This window comes from Hyla sarda, chromosome 1, assembly GCF_029499605.1.
Source record: "Hyla sarda isolate aHylSar1 chromosome 1, aHylSar1.hap1, whole genome shotgun sequence".
NCBI lineage: Eukaryota > Metazoa > Chordata > Amphibia > Anura > Hylidae > Hyla > Hyla sarda.
The window spans coordinates 91,736,168-91,760,625 of record NC_079189.1 but is presented as its reverse complement, the minus strand read 5'-3'; the positions used below and the strand labels follow the sequence as shown (position 1 = coordinate 91,760,625).

At 42.4% G+C, this 24,458-nt stretch overlaps 1 protein-coding gene across 13 annotated transcripts in view; it reads left to right on the top strand.

Moving 5' to 3' along the window:
• The window catches only part of FRYL (FRY like transcription coactivator), a 358,656-nt gene that overhangs the window by 192,229 nt on the left and 141,969 nt on the right, over positions 1-24,458 (top strand). For all 13 annotated transcript variants that reach the window (XM_056557831.1, XM_056557771.1, XM_056557761.1 and 10 more), the window contains 4 exons: positions 11,721-11,774; positions 21,963-22,102; positions 22,743-22,839; positions 24,258-24,337. In XM_056557831.1, the coding sequence (XP_056413806.1) occupies positions 11,721-11,774; positions 21,963-22,102; positions 22,743-22,839; positions 24,258-24,337 (371 nt within the window). The remainder of the gene's footprint in view (positions 1-11,720; positions 11,775-21,962; positions 22,103-22,742; positions 22,840-24,257; positions 24,338-24,458) is intronic.

Sequence of the window (24,458 nt, the reverse complement as noted above, 5' to 3'; positions counted from 1 at the left end):
GGACAAGCAGGGCCCTGTGCACTTGGGGACAAGCAGGGCCCTGTGCACTTGGGGACAAGCAGGGCCCTGTGCACTTGGGGACAAGCAGGGCCCTGTGCACTTGGGGACAAGCAGGGCCCTGTGCACTTGGGGACAAGCAGGGCTCTGTGCACTTGGGGGACAAGCAGGGCTCTGTGCACTTGGGGGACAAGCAGGGCCCTGTGCACTGAGGACAAGCAGGGCTCTGTACAGTGGGTCTCTAACATGCTCCCAGCTCACACTGTATTTTGTCTCCACACAGAGACACACAGGCAGTAGCTGCAGGGGCAGAATTTTTTCACTCCAAAATATACAGATTTTTTTTAAACCGATGTATATTACATTATATAAAAAGTTTTTGCAAACTACAGAAATGCTTTAAATAAAAAGTTGCCTCTTTGGAAACCTAGACTATTTACACAATTTATCTTTATATAATAAATTATTGTAGTTTAACAGTTAACCATTTTTTTTATTTAAAAATAAATGAATAAATACACCAGTGATTCCATATTGTTATTGCACCCCATAGTGTTCTTTTGATCCCCTCTCTGAATGTGTTCAGTGTGCTGGTGAGATTGTGGTGCCGATTGCTATTGACTGGCCTGTGTAAAAAAGGCATCGTGCTCCCATCTGTATACAAAAGGATCTAGTTGAGGGGACTGAGCTTTTACCAGTTACCTGGCTTATCTTATAACACAGGGTTTCCCAACCAGGGTCCCACCAGCATTTGCAAATCTACAACTCCCAGTTGCCCAGACAGACATTTTGCAGCATCTGGAGGCACCCAGGTTGGGAAACACCACTATAAAGACATTGTTGGTTCCTAGAAGTAGGCCAATAAGTGCACAAAACAAACAATGGGAGCTGTGCTGATGTCTGTAAATAAGACAATCCCCACAAGTCTAGTTACATCCTCCTTGGCCTCTCTAGCCCTGTTATCAGGAGACTTGCCCTGGCAACAGAGTAAATAGCTGAACCTTGTCCAACAAGTTAATAACTGTAGTAAAGTGCTAATAGCCAGAGTGACGTTTTCACATTGCGTTTGCTGTACAAACTAGGAAGGTTCCCAGTTCATATGTAACACCGATCCATAGGTCCCCATTCTCCGGTCAGAGGCCTAAAGAGTGTCCTCTTGGCCGCCATTCATCCCGCTTCTCTCGGCTCGGAGCACCCACACCCTCACAGATCAAAACGTTTGACAAGTCTCTGTGTCATGTTAAAAGTTTTATAGAATGACAGTGACACCTACGTGACAGTCTTGGTTAACTATACATGTGCAAGTAAGACCAGATCAGGTTAGAGATGCCAATTTTGAGGCAAAACTTCTTGCATTTAAAGAGTAATTCCAACACAATTGTTCTACTTGGTGCCAGGTCTAAACTCAAGATTGGGATTTGGGATATATCTGGTTTGCTGCGCGGTTATTACCCTCCAGCACTTCTTAAAGGAGAACACGTATTCCTTATACACAGGAGCTTATCCGGCTGCTGGGACCCCCTGCAATCTCCGGAATGGGACTTGGCTGACAGTGAAGAGCATGCGTGGCAGACAGCACTCCCTCAATTGATTTCTATGGGAGTGCTGAAAAGACCCAAGTACAGCACTTAGACATCATTGGCGCTCCCATAGAATTAAATGGACCACGTGCCATCTACTGGTAGATAACACGCGCTCCTCACTGAAAGAGCCAGAGGGTCTGAACCCCCCACGATCAGTTACTTATCTCCTATCCTGTGGATAGGGGATGAGTTAATTTTTGCTGGAGCTCTCCTTTTAAGGGTACAGTCACTTATATGGGTCCACTGAAAATCTGCAGATTTTCAGATTTCCATTAAAGTGAATGGTGGTGAAACTTGTAGCAGAAAATTTGGAGCGAGTTGTTAACATGTGAACATACCCTAAAAAGGAGTCTGTAGTCCAAAAAGTCACGAAGATTTACTTTTCTTTTGCAGCTTTCTTTTTCTGTCCCATTCATGGGAATAAGAATTGCAGATATCCATACACTTGCTGCCGAAACAACCCCATTCAGATGGAACGGATTTTCATTCCAAACTATTTCTGGATCAACATTCTTCTGCATGTGAATCCACCCTTAGTCTTTTCTGTTAATCTAGGGTAAATGGACATAATAGAATAGTAAAGGGTCAGAATAGCTAGTTCAGTTTGATGGCCACAATTTTCCGGCAATGGCACCATAACAATCTGTCTTGTGCGTTGCTGTGACAGTAAAACAGAGAATGGTGATGGATGCATCTGCCGATTCCCCGGTTTGGAGGTTAGGCTGTGAGCGGTCATTAATGCTTCATTATATAGCCAGAGCAGGATTTTTCGATAGCCTACCTCTGCACGCTTGATCCTGCTGTATAAACAATATCTAATAGATCCCTTGAGCTGCGGGTTGTGTTCAGCACACAGCACATTAGACAAGTAATGCAGCCTTTTGTTTCCTCTGATGCAAGCACATTATCTCAGCCCTTCCTTAAAGACAACTCTAGGGAAATGTCAGCCTTCCTGTGTTTTATTTCTCATTTATTTATCAATCCATCTTAAGTTGGAGTTAGTGGTTTTTCTTTGTTCTCATTGATAGCCTTCATATTGTGCGCACACTTAATGGGGATCCTTGTGTGTAATGGCGAGGAATGACACTGCCATCATTATTGCATCTAGTGTATGTAATATTATTACCGTCTTGTATGATGTGCAAGTATATGGACTGTATGAGTATTTTGTCAGCTTCTTGTAAACTTTAGTCATTTCCCTTTTTGTTTACTTAGGCCTGAAGGAAACATTGCTTCAAGATTTTAGATAGATTTCCTGGCACAAGTATAAATTGATCTACTTAGCATCCTTATGCAAAAATCCCGAGCAGATATCCTTGTTCCCATACCTAATGACAATCAATATGAGAACCACAAAATTGCTAATAACTTGTTAAGCCCCTGGAAGTGCATTATAGCATTCAGACTACTTGACCTTGTGGGTTAGATTGTTCTAGCAGGAAGGAGATGCTCTACAGTTAATATAGGGCTCATTCACGTCAACATAAAAGACAGCTTTTTAAGAGCAAAGATCCTCTACCATGTGCATACGATGATAGCAGGTAGATGTAATAATGACACATGCAACTTTCTAGTAGCATCCATCATGCATAGACTCCCATCTAAAAAGAAAAAAATAGTACGCTGCATTGTATACTTTTTATTTATTTTTATGCAGCTCTATGGCATTATGCAGTCTATAAACACCACTGGAAACCACCACACTTGTATAGGCCAAAATGACTTTCTTCTAGCCACTTTGAGGTAATGGGTTTTATGGATATCTATACCGTTTACCCTGGGAATTTCACAACACGTGGCAAATGTGCACCAAAAAGAGTGTAAAAATTGTCTTTGTGCTATTTGTGTCAGAGCTCCATATGTTGTGTGTTATAGGAAAGACCCTAGTTTTACAAGGAATTTGTAGGGCTCCGTTCTTCTGAAAGAGTGGTCTTTAGGCCTCACTATTTACAGTCATGGCCGTGAATGTTGGCACCCCTGAAATTTTTCAAGAAAATGAAGTATATCTCACAGAAAAGGATTGCAGTAACACATGTTTTGCTATACACATGTTTATTCCCTTTGGAACTAAACCAAAAAAGGGAGGAAAAAAAGCAAATTGAACATAATCTCAAACCAAACTCCAAAAATGGGCTAGACAGAATTATTGGCACCCTTTCAAAATTGGGGAAAAATAAGATTGTTTCAAGCATGTGATGCTCCTTTAAACTCACCTTGGGCAAGTAACAGGTGTGGGCAACATAAAAATCACACCTGAAAACAGATAAAAAGGAGAGAAGTTCACTTAGTCTTTGCATTGTGTGTCTGTGTGTGCTATACAGTACTAAGCATGGAAAACATAAATAGGAGAAGAGAACTGTCTGAGGACTTGAGAACCAAAATTGTGGGAAAATATCAACAATCTCAAGGTTACAAGTGCATCTCCAGAGATCTAGATTTGCCTTTGTCCACAGAGAAATACTTCATTTTCTTGAAACATTTCAGGGATGCCAACATTTACGGCCATGACTGTATGTCTATATACACTGCTATAAAAAATAAAGGGAACACTACAAAAACACATCCTAGATCTGAATTAACTAATTGTTGAAAGACTTTCATCTTTACATAGTTGAATGTGCTGACCACAAAATCACACAAAAATTATCAATGGAAATCAAATTTATCAACCCCTGGAGGTCTGGATATGGAGTCACACTCAAAATCAAAGTGGAAAACCACACTACAGGCTGATCCAACTTTGATGTAATGTTCTTAAAACAAGTCAAAATGAAGCTCAGTAGTGTGTGTGGCCTCCACGTGCCCGTATGACCTCCCTACAACGCTGCATGGTCTCCTGAGGGGCGTCGTTCCAGATCTGGACTAAAGCATCCTGGACAGTCTGTGGTGTAACTTAGCGTTGGTAGATGGAGCAAGACATGATGTCCCAGATGTGCTCAATCGGGTTCAGGTCTGGGGAACAGGCGGGCCAATCCATAACATCATGCCTTCCTCTTGCAGGAACTGCTGACACACTCCAGCCACATGAGGTCTAGCATTGTCTTGCATTAGGAGGAACCCAGGGCCAACTGCACCAGCATGTGGTCTCATAAGGGGTCTGAGGATCTAATCTCGGTACCTAATGGCAGTCAGGCTACCTCTGGCAAGCACATGGAGGGCTGTGCGGCACCCCAAAGAAATGCCACCCCACACCATTACTGACCCACCACAAACCGGTCATGCTGGAGGATGTTGTAGGCAGCAGAACATTCTCCATGGCGTCTCCAGACTCTGTCATGTTTGTCACATGTGCTCAGTGTGAACCTGCTTTCATCTGTGAAGAGCACAGGGCACCAGTGGCATATTTGCCAAACTTGGTGTTCTCTGCCAAATGCCAAACCTCCTGCACGATGTTGGGCTGTAAGCACAACCCCCACCTGTGGACGTCGGGCTCTCTTAACATCCTCATGGAGTCTGTTTGACCATTTGAGTGGACACGAGTGGAGGTAATTTTTCAGGGCTCTGGCAGTGCTCCTCGTGCTCCTCCTTGCACAAAGGCAGAGGTAGTGGTCTTGCTGCTGGTTTGTTGCCCTTCTACGGCCTCCTCCACGTCTCCTGATGTACTGGCCTGTCTTATGGTAGCGCCTCCATGGTCTGGACACTACCCCGACAGACACAGCAAACCTTCATGCCACAGCTCTCATTAATGTGCCATCCTGCATGAGCTGCACTACCTGAGCCACTTGTGTGGGTTGAAGACACCCCGATAATCCAGCTAGGGCTTATTTTTGGGGTAGGGTGTATTTTCGGGGAAACAGGGTATACCTCCAAAGAAGATGCCAAAGGCACTATGCACGGAGCCTTATACTGTATAGACTTTAGGACGTCTGAAAAAATGGGCATGCCAACCTATTACAGCAATGTCTTCCATGAAGAGTGTCTGTCCCTATTCCCAGGTAGTGTAACTTGTATATAACCTTTTATTCTGAAGGCAAGGCAAAGACATTTTCCTTTGTCTACTCTTGACCGATCCTGTTATGGCTAGATTTGTCATTGGTGAACGTTATATAAAAGTAGAGTAAGTCTTTTCTTATTTCAATTAGAATTACCGTATTTTTCGCCATATAAGCTGCACTGCGGGGTGTCCCCGTCGCTCTGGAACGTCTCTGCTGCCGGGTATCCTCGCTCTCCGTCGCCACCATCATGTCGCTACGCACGCCGCTCCTATTGGATGACAGGACGGCGTGATGACGACGGAGAGCGCCGGCCATGCAGGGGATCCCGGCACAGAGCAGACACAGAGGAGGCAAGTAAGGTCCCTCCCGGTGTCCTGTAAGCTGTTCGGGATGCCACGATTTCACTGCGGCGGTCCCTAACAGCCAGACTGAGCAGCCGGGTTAGTGTCACTTTCGCTTCAGATGCGGCAGTCAGCTTTGATCGCCGCGTCTGAAGGGTTAATACAGGGCATCTCCGCAATCGGTGATGTCCTGTATTAGCCGTGGGTCCCGGCCGTTGATTACCGCAGGGACCGGTGTGATAGGACAGGCTTTAATGTATATTTGCCCTATAAGACGCACCCCCCCCCCCCAGTGGGGGAGAAAAAAGTGCGTCTTATACGGGGAAAAATACGGTACATGTTGAGAGTATGTGATCCTCTGCTGACAACCTATTCTTGCTCCAGATAAGTGGGCAGAGTTATTCTTTGTGTGTTCAGGTTCTGGCCACCATTCTACTGGGGACATGCAATAAAATGTATGACGTCCAATTGTGGTCACACAGCACTTTATATTCGTGCCTAAGGCTGGAGGTACGATGGAGCGTGAGGTGGGAAGGGATCAGTGGGGACTCATCATAGTGAGCTGTTATGTCTAAAGCTTTCCGCATGTCTCCTCCAGAACATAAAGCTATTCTCCAGCACTCAATGAAAGGAGGGATGCTTACGCATTTTCATTGTTTCAATCCTCCTGGAAATTCTGAAATTTTAATATACCAGCATTTGCCTATGAATGTTCTCAACCTTCAGGCTATGCAGACTTTGTATGCGCGTACGTCACAAGGTAAAAGCAGAAAAATCCAATATCTGTTTATTTTTAGTATTGTTAGCATTGCAGCTATATTGCTGGCCTGGTAAAATGATATGGTTACTGTGCAGCAGTGCAGAGACAGCAGGTTATTCTTTTTAGCAGTGCAGTCTCTGGCAGGGATGACCTCCAGGCTTATGGGTATTCAGACAGTGGCGTTGTTTTTGCTGTTCTGCTAGCGCTATGAACAGTCATGACTATGGTAGGATAATATGTTATTACAGTTTATTTTACTTGCAGTATTACCTGGTTACTCTGTATTTGGTCATCACTTAGATTTATGGCAAACTTCCTTATCATTCAGCACTGGCCCATATTCTTTTTGTTTGGTTTGAGGGACTCAACCGATGGCATCTGTTCCCTCCTACACAGTTTTGTGTTAATACTCCTAGAGCTGAGCGTACTTACAGTAAATTGGCTCATAGCGATCCTCGCAGCTCGGCTGTTGATTATTTTATTTTATTTTAATAATAAATTAGTTCAGCTTTCCAAGGGCTCTGGTTGCCTGGAAAAGTCTGGGATAACGGTCTTAGGTCTCCTAGGTCTTTACCACCTTTTCCAGGCAACTGGAGCCCTATGAAAGCTGAACTCATTTATTCAGACTAAAGTAATCAACAGCCGAGCTACGAGCCAATTTACTGTAAGATCGCTCAACTCTAAATACTCCTACACAGTTTTGTGTTGTTCATACTCCTACACAGCTTGTTTCTTTTTTTTTGTACTCGCGCTATGTTTTTTTAAATTCAATATTCCAAGTGGTTTCATAATGGACCATTCCGCCATGGTGCCCATGTACACAGTGAGCAAAGCTGAAAGCAGACAGCTCCATACATTGTATAGTGGTGGTGCTGAGGTACTGCAGCTTAGATTTCATTTAATGGGAGCCATACTGCCAGAACCCAGCACAGACATAACACATGTAGTTAGTTGTCTGCTTCTAGCTTCAGTTTCTGTATATGTGGATGACCCAGCTATGAAAATTGCTCCCACTGATAAGATATTGGTGGCCTATCCTAGGTCATAAATTTTTTTTTAAAAAAGTATAGAATATAATTATAGAATGGTCAGCAGTGTGCCCACTAGCATCATTGTATGCCAAAAACACAACCTGATCCACTGCATTTGTCTTTATGATGAACCAACCTATGTAATAGTTCCCAAGGTGAATGTGTACATATAAATTGGGGAAGTGAAGAGATTGTGTGGACTGGGGCTGATAAACGTCTAAAGAATACTGTGGAAAATGCTAGCATTATAGAAACAAAAATACCGTACATTTATAGATAGTGTAAGGGATAAAGGGGTGAATATACCATCCCTACAGTGGTACAGTCATGGCCGTAAATGTTGGCACCCGTGAAATTTTTCTAGAAAATTAAGTATATCTCCCTAAAAAGGATTGCAGTAACACGTTTTGCTATACACGTTTTATTTCAACCTTGAGATTGTTGATATTTTTCCACAATTTTGGTTCTCAAGTCCTCAGACAGTTCTCTTCTCCTCTTTCTGTTGTCCATGCTTAGTGTGGCACACACAGACACACAATGCAAATACTAAGTGAACTTCTCTCCTTTTTATCTGCTGCGGTGTGATTTTTATATTGCCCACACCTGGTACTTACCCCAGATGAGTTTAATGGAGCATCACATGCTTGAAACAATCTTATTTTTCCACAATTTTGAAAGGGTGCCAATAAGTTAGTCCAGACCATTTTTGGAGTTTGGTGTGACATTATGTCCAATTAGCTTTTTTTCCTCCCTTTTTTGATTTATGGTAGTTCCAATACACACAAAGGGAATAAACATGTGTATAGTAAAACGTGTTATGGTAATCCTTTTCTGTGAGAAATACTTCATTTTCTAGAAAAATTTCAGGGGTGCCAACATTTACGGCCATGACTGTATGTATTGATCTGTATACCTACAGACTGCACTAAATTTCTTGCCCATGAGATTTAAAAGGATGTAAATTCTATTTGCTTGTTCATTCTCATTCATGCACTTATATTCACATTGTTTTTTTTACCTCTAGTCAATGCTTGGAAATCTGTTACATTCCTATTTACTACCTTAAAGGGGTACTCCGGTGCTTACACATCTTATCCCCTATCCAAAGGATAGGGGATAAGATGCCTGATCGCGGGAGTCCTGCCGCTGAGGACCCCCGTGATCTTGCATGTGGCACCCCGTTTTTAATCAGTCCCCGTAGCGTGTTCGCTCCGGTACTGATTACCGGCAACCACAGGGCGGGCGGCGTGTGACGCCCCCGCCCCCGTGTGATGTCACGCTCCGCTCCTCAATGCAAGCCTACGGGAGGGGGGCATGACTGCTATCACGCCCCCTCCCGTAGGCTTGCATTGAGGGCGGAGCGTGACATCACACGGGGGCGTGACGTCACACCCCTTTAAAGATCTTCTAAACGCTACATAAACTGGTATCTACTACATACAGAGCAATATTAAGAACATGCATGACCAGTTATTGAGCTATCCAACTTTAATTTGTATGCCGCTAGACTTATTTTCCCATGAAGCCCTGGGATTGATGATCTAATATATAACCTTTCCAGTATATTCCATTGTTCTCTTTTATTTACTAACTGGCTCAGAGTTCTCCATTGTACTTGGGTCTTTCTTAGCCTTTGTGACTTCACTGTGCTTTCCTTTTTATACATCCATTATCAGGACGTGTCACTTACCCATAACATTACTTTGCAGTTTCTTTCCATGCTGGTTATGTAGTCTATTCCATGTGGGGAGAGACGGATATGGTTATCCTGTGTGTTCAGGCGGAGATAACAACATGTGGTCTTAGAGGATTTGTTACCGTTATATTCATCGTAAACGTCTAAACTTTTACTTGTAGATAGGGTTGCCACCTGGCCAGTATTTTACCAGCACAGCCGGGATTTTGGTCATCCTATCGGTATTTTTATATTAAAAATACCGGCCATGCAATGGCCGGTATTTATCCAACCAATCCTCCAACACCCGGAATGTTGCACCATAACCTATACCAGTGTTTCCCAACCAGAGTGCCTTCAGCTGTTACAAAACTACAACTCCCAGCATGCCCGGACAGCCAAAGGATATGGGATAAGATGTCTGGTTGCGGGGGTCCTGCTGCTGGGGACCCCCGCTATCTCACATGCTGCACCAACCTCTTGGAGCTGCATGCAACGCTGCAGCCTCGTAGACTATGGGGCCGAAGTATTCTGACATCCATACTCTGCTCCCGTGTGACGTCACGCCCCGCCCCTGCAATGCAAGTCTATGGTAGGGGGCGTGATGGCTGTCACACCCCCTCCCATAGACTTGCATTGTGGGGGCGTGGCGTGATGTCACACTGGAGTGGAGTAGTGATGTTACGATACTCCGGCCCTGTAGTCATCACCCGGCAGACTCCAAGGCTGCAGCGCTGCGTGCAGATCCCAGAGGTTGGTGCTGCATGCGAGATAGCAGCAGCGGGACCCCTGCAACGAGACACCTTATCCCCTTAGGGGATAAGATGTCTTGGGGCCGGAGTACCCCTTTAAGGAGTGATTCCTTATTTCCTATGCTATTTTCTAATAAGATTTTTATGTAGATGACAAAAAAGGAGAGAAGTCCTCCGGATGTGCCTAAAATATAACTTTTACTTCATATATTAAAATATATTGATTCTAATAGGTGTATGGTATTGATGTTGCCGGTGGCAAAATAAAGAGATAATTAATGTGCTGCTATCCAAGAAGTGGCTTTGCCCAGCCAGTCTTCTAACAGCACTATCACTGATAAAATACAATATTAGTAACGCCAATATAAATACTGCCAACGCGTTTCTATCACCTGTCGCGGTGATGTCATCAGGGAGGCAATCTATATACAGTTATCAAGTAATCGCAACTATCTAGGTACCATGAAGCATATAACAATATTTGTTTAAAGTTATCACAGTTGCAATCAGGTCCTAGAAAGGAAAAAATCACTTCCAAATGTTGCAAAAAGAGGTATATGCAGTGGATTTAGAAATAGCACATCATGTCCCAGGTATATTTCGCTCAAAGCATAGCCTGTAAGGAAAAGAATGGCATATATCCACTGTCTGTTTCGATCACTTGCGATCCACGGTTTCCGGGGATAAACAGAAGTACGACGTGAGACACCTGCAAACAGCAGGGAGTCGGGGATTACCGGCTCTCTTGCAGGTTCCAGCGAGGAGATGGCGTCAGATGGCGTCAGGATAACAGCACATTAATTATCTCTTTATTTTGCCACCGGCAACATCAATATCATACACCTATTAGAATCAATATATTTTAATATATGAAGTAAAAGTTATATTTTAGGCACATCCGGAGGACTTCTCTCCTTTTTTGTCATTTTTATGCTGGATGTTATTTCTGAGTCTATAGTGGTTTATGTAGAACCACCCATTAATTCTACGTTTGAGTATAAGATTTTTATGTAGCACAACAAGGTGTATATTACACGTCTATTTTGGGAACAGTTACTGTAGGTTCTCGAGGATGGATATATGGGAAATAATGCAGTGTTTGTGGGGGCTTGTATACTTGTGAAGAACTCTATAATATGTTCATAGCTTTAATGCATGCAAAGAGTAGGTTCACATATGTATTTGCTGCGGATTTTCCATATGGAAACTAGATAAAGCGAGGATGGTCTGGACTTACCTAGATGCTGGGGTATGCCTCCTGAGTCTTTGAGCATCATTTGCCTTATAACAAAAAAGCTTATATATTTGTGCAAGAAAAGGTGGTTTTCCTGCAGACAGAGACATGCCAAAAGTCAGAATGTTAGAGCCGACACCCCTACTGATTAGGAGAACTAGTGGGTAGGCGCGTGCGGTATCTATCCCTGTCTCTCAGCCCCATAGACTTATAATGGATCAGCAGGACAAAGATCACCGAGAGCCTGAAAGTAAAGTGCGCTACCGTGCGCTTCTACCCGCTTGTTCTCCTGATTGGTAGGAGTGTCAGCACTCAAACACTGACAAGCCAAAACTTAGCAAATCTTCTTTAGATTTATAATGGTGTTTCTCATTCACTGCAGATTTAAATCCTGACCTTTTTCTGTTCACAGGAGAAGCTCCTCTCAAGGTCTCTTCAAAGAGGTGAAGATCTTCAGTTTGACCAGGTAAGAGTTGGGACCCACCAGTGTGATACTGCAGCCATGCGTAGTGCAGCTGAGGGTTTTTTGGCCTTTATTTTGTAAGATGTGCATGAAGAGGAGAAAAGGGAGAAAATAAGAAGTCACAAGCCATTGTGTTCTGTGTGTAAGTGATCCGGCTGCACTGCTGTTTTCATTGTTCTGCTGTTAGCATGGAGCGCAACAACCTAGCCTAAGCTATAAGGAAGAACGGCTGCAAAGAGGTCCAGCACATGAAGCTATAAAGCCTCCTCCTCAGTTTGTGGCATTTTTTGGTGGTTCTGTTTTTTTTTTTATCTTGCTTGGATTTATTTTCTTTTTTTCTTTTTCTTCCTTCCTTTCTTTTTTTTTTTTTTTGTGGCCTTGCTCATGTCCTAGACAAGCCTGGGAAAAAACACCAGACATAATCATGTAGAATAGTTTCCTGAGGTCCTTTCCACAGGTGTATTCAAGCTCCTATTGTAGACCTGAAATGGGTGCACTTGCCCAGCTTCTTCTTTAGCCTCAGTCACTACAGAAAGTTTAAAGGGGTATTCCGAGCTTAACTAACTTTGAGTTATCCTTCCCATTATGAAGAATTATGCTAGTTTTACATTTACTTGCTATACAGCTCTGCCATGGATCATCTTCTTTTTCATCATTATATGGTTCCCCCCCCCCCCCCAGGTCTAGTGTTTCCTTTCAGGTCCTGATGACATTCGTCTCCCAATCCTTTGCTTCTCGAGGAGGCAGCTGGTATCAGGGGGCTTAGCTATTTCTTGTATTTCCTCACAAGCCAGCCCCCTGATGACTTTTGCGGTCCATCTGTACGTCCTGACGTGCCGGCATTCCCTGTGTGATTGCCGAGATTGCTAAACTGAAGGGGCAAAAGCACTTGGCTGCATTCACTGTGCCCCTTAATTTCTGATCTATACACTACAGGAAGCTGAAGCAGGCAGTATATGGATTTACAATGCAAGCCTGAGACTTCCTGCCGTTCCATATACTGTTCTCTTTTAGCTTCCCAAAGTGCACAGTATGTGCGGCCGAATGCTTCTGCTTCTTGAATCTAACAATCGGTGGGAGTCTCTGCACCCAGACCCCACCCTGATACAACCTTCTAACATCTCTCGTGACTTGTGAAAACTTGCTTTACGTTTTACTTAAGGTTTCTGTAATCGGTTCTTTAGTAATTCAGACAGATATGACCCAGACTGTAAATAGGAACATCTGAACACCTGCTGTACCACCCCAAAGCTTGATTTTGATCTTTTATCAGTGTTACTCGATCTCCTCATTTTGCAGCTTACAGCCTCTTAAAAAAAAAGTTTAGAAAGGAAGCTTTTTTAGATGCTCCAGAGAAATGGCATAGGAGTCCGATTGGTGCAGTTTTGGAGCATGATTGTCTTGAACCACCATTTAGGCAATGTTTTTTGCAATTTTGATAATGCCACCTGTTTTCACTGTGCAGTGCCATCCCTCTACTCTCCTTACACGCGGAGCTGCAGACACGTGCCTGGTATCTATTAGTAAAGGTTCCAATAAAAGTTTGTTCAGGAATGTCATTACTTTCCTTTTTTCAACAAAGTGGCTTTGGTTTTCTCAATTATCCTGACCGTCCGGGCTGCGGGATTTGTTTGGTATGGCTTTGTGAGCTGTGACTTTGCCAAGCTGAGCTAGCAGTAATGAGGAGGAGGATCATTGTTGGCCCGTCCGCTTTGACTTGGCTCATTTTCTTAACCGTTTCCCCTAAACATTTTCAGATGCGGAGTGCCAATTAAACATTTGTTTAGACTGCTGCCAGCATCTTCTAGTAGATATAGATATTAACTAGAGTTATCTTCATGTAATGAAGTGGAGGAGAAGTATTAACTGTTTATGGCGGCCGGGAGCCTGGAATGCATCACTCAGCAGTCGGCTTTTACGCTTCTCTGCTCCTAAATACAAATTAAAAAAAGAATGTGGTGAAGAACATGACGTCTCTGCAGCTGCCTGTGCACCAGGCTTCACTTTCCTATGCTAGTCAGCCGTATAATGCTGTGTAACGTTTTGTTTTTTATAAAGCTTCACTTGTGAAGTCGCAAGGTAATAATTCATTGAGCACATTTAAAAACTAGTCCCTCTCCAGAAAAGTTCCTTAGTGGAGACTATTCAGTTGGTTCAGCAGTGCCAGTTGATGGGTTTTCCAGTTTAAATTAACCCATTTTCTTTTACAGAATTCTCAGTTAATAAAATTGGGTTCCCTTTTAGATTCTTCATCGCTTGGCCAGAGCAGGGTACGGTTACAAAGAGCATCTCTTGCTCCAGAGGGTCTGTTTTGTGGTGGCGCTGCAGGGAAGTTAAAATATGTAATCCCTCCATTTATTCAAGAGGTTCTGTCCAGTACTACAAAAACAGGACTGCTTTTTGTGGGTCATCTCTGAGGTTTCACTGTATTTAAAGTGGTTATGCATTATAAGGTGATTTTAGTACTTACTGCCAGAAATTAAAGGACATGCTTAGGAAGGATCTGTACTTGTCTTGGGGCTAGATGTTGTGAGATTACCATAAAGCTGTGTCTATCTTTTTGTGAACTGGCTATTTCCTGTTGGAGTTTGTTCCCTCAAACTGCAAATCCCATAATTCCTTGTTTGTAAGTGTGAGGTCACTTTTCTCCCTCCCACACATGTCACACTACCGATTGAAACACACCTTTTGATCCTTTCCATGCAATAGAACAGTGTTTTTTGAGCAGGGTAACTCCAGCTGTTGCAAAACTACAATTCTTGCAGAATGATCTCCCTCCCACCCAGCAGTCGCTCCACCCATTGAAGCAAAGACATCCTCCCTCTGAACACCTGACTAGTGATTTAATGTCTCGGGCTGCACTGTAACCTGGGAAAACCTGAGACTTCAGTCATTTTATATGCTGTAAAAATTTACATTGGGGCAAAAATCATAGTACAATTGTGAGACCACGATGAAAAATGTTAAGGCACTATATTATAAACTGCACTAACTTTATAGCCGATGTAGCATCGTCAAATGAAAACAAAATCCCAGAATACCCCTTTAATTCACATTTAGGGTAGGGTCAGAGGCGACATATTTTGCTTATTTTCTGCTGCTGATTTTTCTACCTATTCATGTTAATTGGTAGGAAAATATGCAGCAGCAAAATACGTCACATGTGACCTTACACACGTTCAGTATCCTGCACATATTTAGTTTACATAGAAATCTGCAGCTTCAAATCCTGCGTATCAAACGTGTAGGATACTGTACGTGTGAATGCACTCTAAAGGTGTTCTCTTAAGATAAAAAGTTATCACTTCGAGGGATTGAAGCTACCTAGCTGATCTGTAAGGTTCAAGTGAATCAAGTGACAGTGCTCATTCTCTGCCACTACGCCATTTACTCTCTATGGGACTTCCAAACACTACCAAAAGTTTGGGCACGCCAGGTAAAAATTTGTATTAATGTGCATAAAGAAGCCAAGGAAAGATGGAAAAATCTCCAAAAGGCATCAAATTACAGATTAGACATTCTTATAATATGTCAACAAAAGTTAGATTTTATTTCCATCATTTACACTTTCAAAATAACAAAAAACAAAAAAATGGCATCTGCAAAAGTTTGGGCACCCTGCAGAGTTAATATCTTGTACTGCCCCCTTTGGCAAGTATCACAGCTTGTAAACGCTTTTTGTAGCCAGCCAAGAGTCTTTCAATTCTTGTTTCAGGTACCTTTGCCCATTCTTCCTTACAAAAGTCATCCAGTTCTTTAAGATTTCTGGGCTGTCTGTCACTCACTGCTCTTTTAAGGTCTATCCATAGATTTTCAATTATGTTGAGGTCAGGAGATTGGGAAGGCCATGGCAAAACCTTCAGTTTACGCCTCTTGATGTAATCCCCCATGGATTTCGAGGTGTGTTTAGGATCATTATCCATTTGTAGAAGCCATCCTCTCTTTAACTTCAGCTTTTTCACACATGGCATCAAGTTAGCATCCAAAATTTGCTATAATTTTATTGAATCCATTTTTCCTTCTACTCGTGAGATGTTCCCTGTGCCACTGGCTGCAATACAACTCTCTCTCTCTCTCTCTCTCTCTCTCTCTCCCCCCCCCTCTCTCTCTCTCTCTCTCTCTCTCTCTCTCTCTCTCTCTCTCCCTCTCTCCCTCTCTCCCCTCTCTCCCCTCTCTCCCCTCTCTCCCCCCCCCTCTCTCTCTCTCCCCCCTCTCTCCCCCCCTCTCTCTCTCTCTCCCCCCCTCTCTCCCCCCTCTCTCTCTCTCCCCTCTCTTCTCTCTCTCTCTCTCTCTCTCTCTCTCTCTCTCTCTCTCTCTCTCTCTCTGTACTCAGCTAGTATATATATATATATATATATATATATATACAGTGACCCCCCGACTTATGATGGCCCCGACATATGATAATTTCAACATATGATGGCCTCTCAGAGCCCATCGTATGTTGAAGGCAGCATCGACATATGATGCTGCTGTGTGTCGGGGCCATCGTACAAACAGCTATCTGACAGCGCTGACAAATTCAGCAACTGACAGATAGTTGTTTAATGTGCCCCGTTCTGCCTCCTGTTACTCACATGCTGTCCTGCTAGCTCACAGAGGCTTCCACTGTGAGCTCCGTGTAAGCCCCCCCCCCCCCCCCCAGTGCAGCCATAGCCAATAGCCTGCAGCATCTTGCTGCAGGCATCCAATGAGCTGCTGGCTGCCCTCCCCTTCCTTTCCTATAGAGCTGTAGTCGGCAGGATGGTAATGGAGGACATTCTGTCCCCCCTGAAGGTATTTAAAGAACTGTACAGTACTGTATGCGATGTCACACATCACATACAATACATATATACACTATACACCCCATACATCAATGTTTCCCTATCAGTGTGCCTCCAGCTGTTGCAATACTATAACTCTCAGCATGCCCAGACAGTAAGTGGCTGTACATGCATGCTGGGAGTTGTAGTTGTGCAACAGCTGGAGGCACCCTGGTTTGTTAAACACTCCCCATACACTCCACATACAATGGTCATCCCAGAACCAATTAGCAGTTTCCCATAGAGATATGTATTCAACATACAATGGTTCCGAGGCCCCAGAACCAATTACCATTTTTACATAGACATATGTACTCGACATATGATGGTTTCAACATATGATGGTTCTCCTGGAACCAATTAATATCATATGTTGAGGGACCACTGTATCTGTGTATATATATATATAACACTCAACGCGTGTGTGTATGTGTGTGTGTGTATATTCCACAAAAACATCCAAACGCTAAAGATATTAACATGAAACTTGGCACACATGTTACTTATATGTCAACAACAAACATAGGATAGGTGATTTAACCCTTACTCACCCCCATTTGCCAGGGGCGGAGCTTATGTTTAATTAATTTAACCCTTAACTACCCACATTTGTGAGGGTCAGGGTTTTTGTTTAAAGTCCCATGCAAATCAATGGGAAATGTATGTTCCCATATAACTTCCGTACGGCTGGAGCTATTTCAGTACCTGGTACACATATTGCGGGTCGGGATATGAGAACGGGACGGGAGGTACGGGTATAGGAGGACGGGGACAGGAGGTCGGGTCAGGAGGTCGAGATGTGGGGTTGGGATATGACAACAATATATGAGTACTGCATATGAAGTCAAAAGCTTCCTCCTTCGTTTATTTTCCTCCCCAACAAGGATTAGGAAGGAAAAACCGGGCAACGCCGGGTACTCAGCTAGTACTTGATATAACGCCCCCTGCCGTTCTTTTTATTCCCTCTCACGTGTTAGTGGTCGCACATGCTTGGCACCAACTCCTCTACTCTCTAGCTAACAGTCCTGGAGTGATTGTACCGGCCAGCTAGTAACAACCATTTTTGTTTGCTAGTATGTAATAGCAATAGACAGATGCATTCTTTATGAATTATACCAGGGGAATCATTGAAGAATTGTAATATTTAGTTGTGGGACAACCTGTTAAACCCTATCAGAAATGTGCACACCACACCAACAGCGGTTACAAAGTAAAACACAGGCTATCAGCGTGAGAACCATCTTTCAATGAGATCTATTTACAGTAAGCAGAGACACAAAATGTAATATTTATATTTAAAACTTACAAATTTGAAGTGCTGCACACCCCCTCGAAGGACCAAGACCAAGCTGGAGCATTCCTGTAGTTTAAACAGTGCAATACCAGATGCTTCTTTTGCATAGTTCCTGTTATGTATGGGAACTCAGGAGACTCCTTTGCCAATCAAGAAGAAAGTCTGCTGGAGGCACTGGTTCAGATACTAGGAATGGATTATCAGATATAATAAGGACTTTATTACAAAAGTCCTATACAGTGATCCCTCAACTTACAATGGCCTCAACATACAATAGTTTCAACATACGATGGTCTTTTCTGAACCATTGTAACTTGAAACCAGACTCAACATACAATGAATGCTACGGACAGTCCAGATCTGCGAAACATGTATATGGTCAGAAGAACTGACCAATCAGAATGGTCTTTCACTGGTAAACACCTGTAATACTGAAGCGTATGCACTGATTTCCTGTCTGGTAGCGCCCCCTACAGTACAGGGAGGTATTTCATGTTCTGTACTACTCTTTACCTGTGCCAGGGTCAGCTGCTCCTTTGGACACCAAGCAAGGGCGGCTCCATTTTACTTTTTTTTTGAGACACTGTGTGTACTGTACAGGACCCTGAAGAAGCTCCTGTCCTCTACATGGACAGTGATTTACAGCTTCTAGCAGATCTATCTTACTTTTATATGTAAGGACTTGCTTTATCTGCTTATTTTTCTTTAATTCTCTTTTCCTATTTTTTTATGAGATTTTGGTGACTTCAGAACCAATTACCAGGTTTCCATAGAGTTATGGGCTGACATTTATAATTGTCTTTAGACTGTTTTTTGTGTCTACAAAAGGCGTAAAAAAGGCGCAAGCAGGGTTTATTTGCGCCTTTTTTGCGCCTTTTGGTTTACACATTTCTGCTGATTTTGAGTTGCAATCCACTGATTTTGCCAATACACGTAATATGGAAGAGTTTTATGAACTGCGCCTTTTTGTGAAAAGGCGCAAAAAAGGCACAAAGCCACTGAAAAGTCTCTAAAACTACACCAGTCCAGACTTAGCTAACCTTTTTGGTGTATGTGACGAGAGAAATTTCAGAAAATGTGACCTGCACAAAATGTATCAAATGCTCTGTGACCATTTAATAAATTTGGTGATCCTTACACATTACCAGCACACACACAAAAGGTGTAAAAAAATGCTTCACTTACACCTACAATGATAAATGCTTCACTTACACCTACAATGATAAATGCCGGCCATGGTTTCAACATACAATGGTCATCCTGGAACCGATTAATATTGTAATTTGAGGGACCACTGTATTTGAAGACAAAGCACTCTAAGGACACTTTTACATGGCAGTATTTCGGTCAGGGTTTTTGCGTCAGTTAAAAAGTAGGAGGGGGTACACAACACAGAAGAGGTATCAATCTTTCCAGTTTTTTTTGAAGGTTCAACTCCTGTGTTTTGCTTAGATATACAAATACATAACACTGATCAAAATACTGCCCTGTTTTAAAATAAATAAATAATCCCCACTTCATCCTACCATGGACAATGTTGTCCCATCCCATATATGAGTCACTGAACTTTGAAATGGCCATAAAAAAGTCCTAAAAAGAGCTGTAATGAAGCTTCACCTATTATTGTGTTTTCAGAGTTAAATTGCAGCCTAGTCATAGGTTGTAATAGACAGAGATATTGATGGCAGATAGGTAACTTCAGTCTTTTAAACCATACCACATTATACATTGTAATTTGTTATTTAGCATTATCTAGTCATGCATTACAGGAAGACTATACATTGAAAATGCTCAAAACATAAAACAATATCCCAATAACTCCTTCTCCAAGCTCCTTCGTGGATTTGATCCTTTTTATCTCCTATTAAAATAAATTAGCAATATCTAAAGAATCCCTTTCTATGTGTCTCGGTAGCTCAGCCATGCCCCCCTCTGCCTCCTCACAGTACTGTACCTGGCTATTTGACAACTGGCTGCAGCAGGAGCCTCCCCCTCTTTTGTAGGGTAAAATTAATCCCTGTCCTCTTGGAGCAGCCATTTTAGCTAATAATTGAGAAAATTATGAGAGTAAACCCCTCTGTTCTCTGCAATATTTCTACAAGATTGTCTGCTTTAGACACCCTCAGAAAATGTAAAATGGTATGCAGGCAAGTATCCATCATTTCTAGGTTTAGTGTTGCCTTAAAGGGACCAGAAGTGTCTATTTAGTATTGTGGACATACACTTAGGTTTGTATTTGTGTGTGCCTAGTGCAGGCCTTCACAAATTTGTTTTAAATCCAGGAGCTAGCAAAAAAAAAGATAGGAGCCAGGATTTTTTTAAACAGCCCATTAATAGGGATGTAAAACTGTCTTATTTACACAGTAATATAAAGCAGATGCAGCATGGCTGTGTATCTGGGCAGAATTTTCAAGCAGGAATCGAGGGAAGTTGGATGAGAACCCATGTGGAGGATATGAAGGAGTTGTCACCCAACTTTCCCAGACTCCTGAATGGGAAAACTGGCTTAGTTATGCAATATTATAGAGGCAGGTTAGCTATGGTTCTGTGACTAGGTAGTAGTATCATGCAATAGTCTTGGTTAGCTGGGTGAGAATTTATAGGAGCTATGAACATGTTGTGGAGTATTGGTTTTGCATCAGCTGCAGGTCCATAGGTTGAACATCTTGGCTATAACAGAACAGTTAACCAGATGTCACCAGCAATCGGGCAATAACTGTACTGCCCCACCTGCCCTGGCCTGGGACAGCTTCCCTAGGCAGCCTTGCATTGTCATCCCAGCCCTCCTGGCTGAGTGGAGAGGGATGAAAAAACCTAGTCGCCACAATCATATTCTTAGTTGCCATGGCTACTTGTCACCTAGGATTTGTCAAGCCCTGGCCTAGTGAGTACTTTTATATAGTCTTTTAATGTACTTCTTGGAGTTAGGTGCTAGAATATAATAAGCATGTTTATCATAAGTTAGATTGAGTAAATATTAGCACAGTGATAAGCTGTTGCCACTTGATAAAGTCTAATGTATCTACTAAATATTGATTTGCTTGCCACAAATAAAAACTATATGCCAAGAAGCCGTCTTATGCACCCTGCCCACTTCTGAGCCACACATCACTCTAAAGCCCCTGCATGTAGTGATCCGTTATAGATATCAGCCTAGGTTCACACTGCTTTTTGGTTTATGTTTATCATATACGAATCATACACTTGAAAAGGCAAAAAAGTGCATAGATGCTAAAAAATGGATTCTGTCATATGTCATAAAGCAGAATATATTTCCCATTAACTTTCATTATGTATAAATATTACATACATGTTTTTGTGTACAGCAAAATATGTCTAATAGGGGTATTTTTTTTTCTCTGACATTTATGGCATATCCTAATGAAATGCAACAAATGTCTAATAGATGCAGGTCCCACCTCTGGCACACAAACATTTCTCCAGAGCCATGGTCCCTTACTCGTTCAGTCTGGTTGTGTCCGCCAGAAAAACCTCTGCTGGTTCCATAACTATAGACATAATTAGGAGTTTCGGAAGTTTCATAGTGGGAATCCCCCTTAATATTTTTTTTTTTTAACAAATTTTCCTATAAATACATATTTTTGCTTACCACCACCATATATTAGATTTAGAGCTAGTCTAAAGCTTCTAATGCAATTTCAACCAAACTTGGGTCACAGGATTCAGATTACCTGTGCCTATTAGCAAGTCTGCAGTCAGTTTCCAAATTTTGCTGCTTGGTTATGTCTCATATTTATTGGATCAACACTGTTGAAAGCAGGTTCTACATGCCCCCATCCTTAGGGTGTAGTTACACATACAGGATCGACTTCAGATTTTATGCTGAAGATTTCAATATAAACTAAATGATTAAACACAACATCAAATAAGCAAATCTTGTATGTGTGAGTAAACCACCTGTAAAGTGTTTGGTGATGTAAATCTCGTAGGAATGGTCATGTTGACTTAAAGAATTAGAGGAACCCAGATAAGTAAGCGAAATCTCAAGGGCAACAGAAACCATTTTTTAGTTTTATTACCGTAAGTAATTTCTGAATGTAAAATCTTGTTCTCGTATTTTTGTCTTTGCAGGTGATAAGCTGTATGAGCTCTGTAGCAGAGCACTGTCTCCCCTCCTTACTCCGCACCTTGTTCGACTGGTATAAACGCCAAAATGGAACTGAAGATGAATCCTACGAGTACAGGCCTCGGTCAAGCACAAAATCAAAAGGGTAATACTTTTATCATGGAGCAAACAAAATCTTTAATAAAATAGTTCATTTAGTGAATGTGAATGGATACTGTTTATAATATATATACTTTAAGGGTATATGCACAGATTTGCTGCAGTGTAATCCACCAGACGAATCTGCGCCAGATTTGCAGGTAGTTTGTAAAAGTAGGTTTGTTTGTGGATTTTGAGATCTTCAAATAGTTCAGGACACAAATGAGAAATCTGCATTGCAGGTCAGTTTCTGTGTGAAAAATTTATTTTGTGTAGTTGTGAGTTCTGGCAGACTCCAAATTTTTTAGGGCCGATAGGTCCTGTAAATGAGCACCGACCTTATAGATTGGCACTTGCCTATGGAGCCTATTACAAAGCTTGGCTATCCTGCTAGAAAACCCTTTGCTGCCATCATTTATTGGCCGCACATCCCCTATTACACCGGCAGATGTTCAGCCATCCAATGATGATGTTATAGCAAAACGGCGCCTTCATAGGTTGATCACTGGCATTGCCAGGAGTGGCACGTGTGTGATTAGCTGTTCACCACCATAGTGGGTGCAGATTTTATGGGATTGTCTCTGATGAGAATACCTCTTTATTATTGACATATTGGTTTACAATAGGACATGAACTTTGTTTTACAGAGACGAACAGCAGCGAGAAAGAGACTACTTACTTGAAAGAAGAGACCTGGCTGTAGACTTTATTTTTTGTTTAGTTTTGGTAGAGGTCCTCAAACAGGTAAATCCTTGTCCTGTCCGTACTGTGTTATACCTAAAAAATAAAATGGCAAAAAAAGGGGGCCGCACCTCCTGTATTACCTAGGACACCAAGTGGAGGTGGGGGGGTTATCAATCATCGGCCTATAAAATGGCCGCTCACCTAGTATCGAATAATTAGCACTTATCAATACCCAAATATTCCTTTGGAGGGACTGCCAAACCCGAAAGGTCACAGGAGAAGGATAACCCAGTCCCGTCTGGAGAGGCAAATGGTTCGGCAAAAAGAAACCTTGCACATCAGGTATTGTTCCAAATCCCAGCAGAAATAAAGCGATGTCCAGTGCAGAGTATCATTCAAGTGCCAGTAGGCACTATGTTTATTAGTATAAGACCAATGACGCGTTTCAGAGGTACAGTCCTCAGATTGGCATACAGAGTAGTACACAAGCAGTATATTTATAGGAAAAAAATGGTCACCAAAGTATGAGTGGGTGGAGTTACAATGCCACATATAACTCATAAAAGTATACAATATTATAAGTATCTTGCATACAATAAAACCATATAATGTGCAGAGCCATCAGGATTAAGCCGTAACAACTAAAGGTCACAGCATGCCTGTTTACACTGTGAACCGACAGTGCTGTTTGGAAGCGAGGTTCACTGAGATAATTCACTGAAGATAAATGTAAACAGTCCCTTAGCAGTGTTTTGCTGTCAAGCTAGTTACAGTGATCGCAATGCGGAGCGCATCGCTGCGCCTCACTGTGATCGGAGGCCACGTGACTCCATCCGGCCAATAGGGGTGAAGATCTTACGTAACCTGCTGTCGTTAAGGACGCGTTGCCAGGATCGGGGTCACGTGGTAATCAGAGCACCGAAGTAGTGCTGGAGGATAAGCAGTAACGCTGGAGAAAGAACACATACCTAAGGTTAGCAATGGGAATTGGCCCAAATGTAAAAAGGCAACAGCTACTTATATTAATAGCTAACCAGAACATAGCAGATTAATCTGGGATTTGGACCAGCGCCTGATGAACAAGGTTTCTTTTTGCTGAACCATTTGCCTCATGTTGTTTAGTGTTCTGCTCCGTGCCGCATCCATATATAGAGACAGTGACGGAGATTTATCAAAACCTGTCCAGAGGAAAAGTTGCCTAGTTGCCCATAGCAACCAATCAGATCGCTTCTTTAATTTCTCAGAGGCCTTTTCAGAAATGAAAGAAGCAATCTTGTTGCTATGGGCAACTCGGCAACTTTCCTCTGCACAGATTTTGATAAATCTCCCCCCAGTATGCTGCATAGTCACCATAAATAGGAAGTTTGTGATTAAAATATGTATATTCCAAGGCTATCCCTAGTCTGCCATAATATGCATTGTCAGAGAACAGAGTTATGTTTGTTTTTTGCTTATAGCTGTTTTATCTTACACTGCAGATCCCTGTTCACCCAGTTCCAGATCCCCTAATACAGGAAGTTCTCAACTTGGCTTTTAAGCACTTTAAACACAAAGAAGGGTAAGTCTGAGTATGTCTTATTTTAGATGTTACCAGTCTAACTCACAAGAAACTTGGAGGCAGTAACCTATATATTGAGTCTTTTATAGGAAACGGAACATTAGTCTTTATTGTCTTCCAC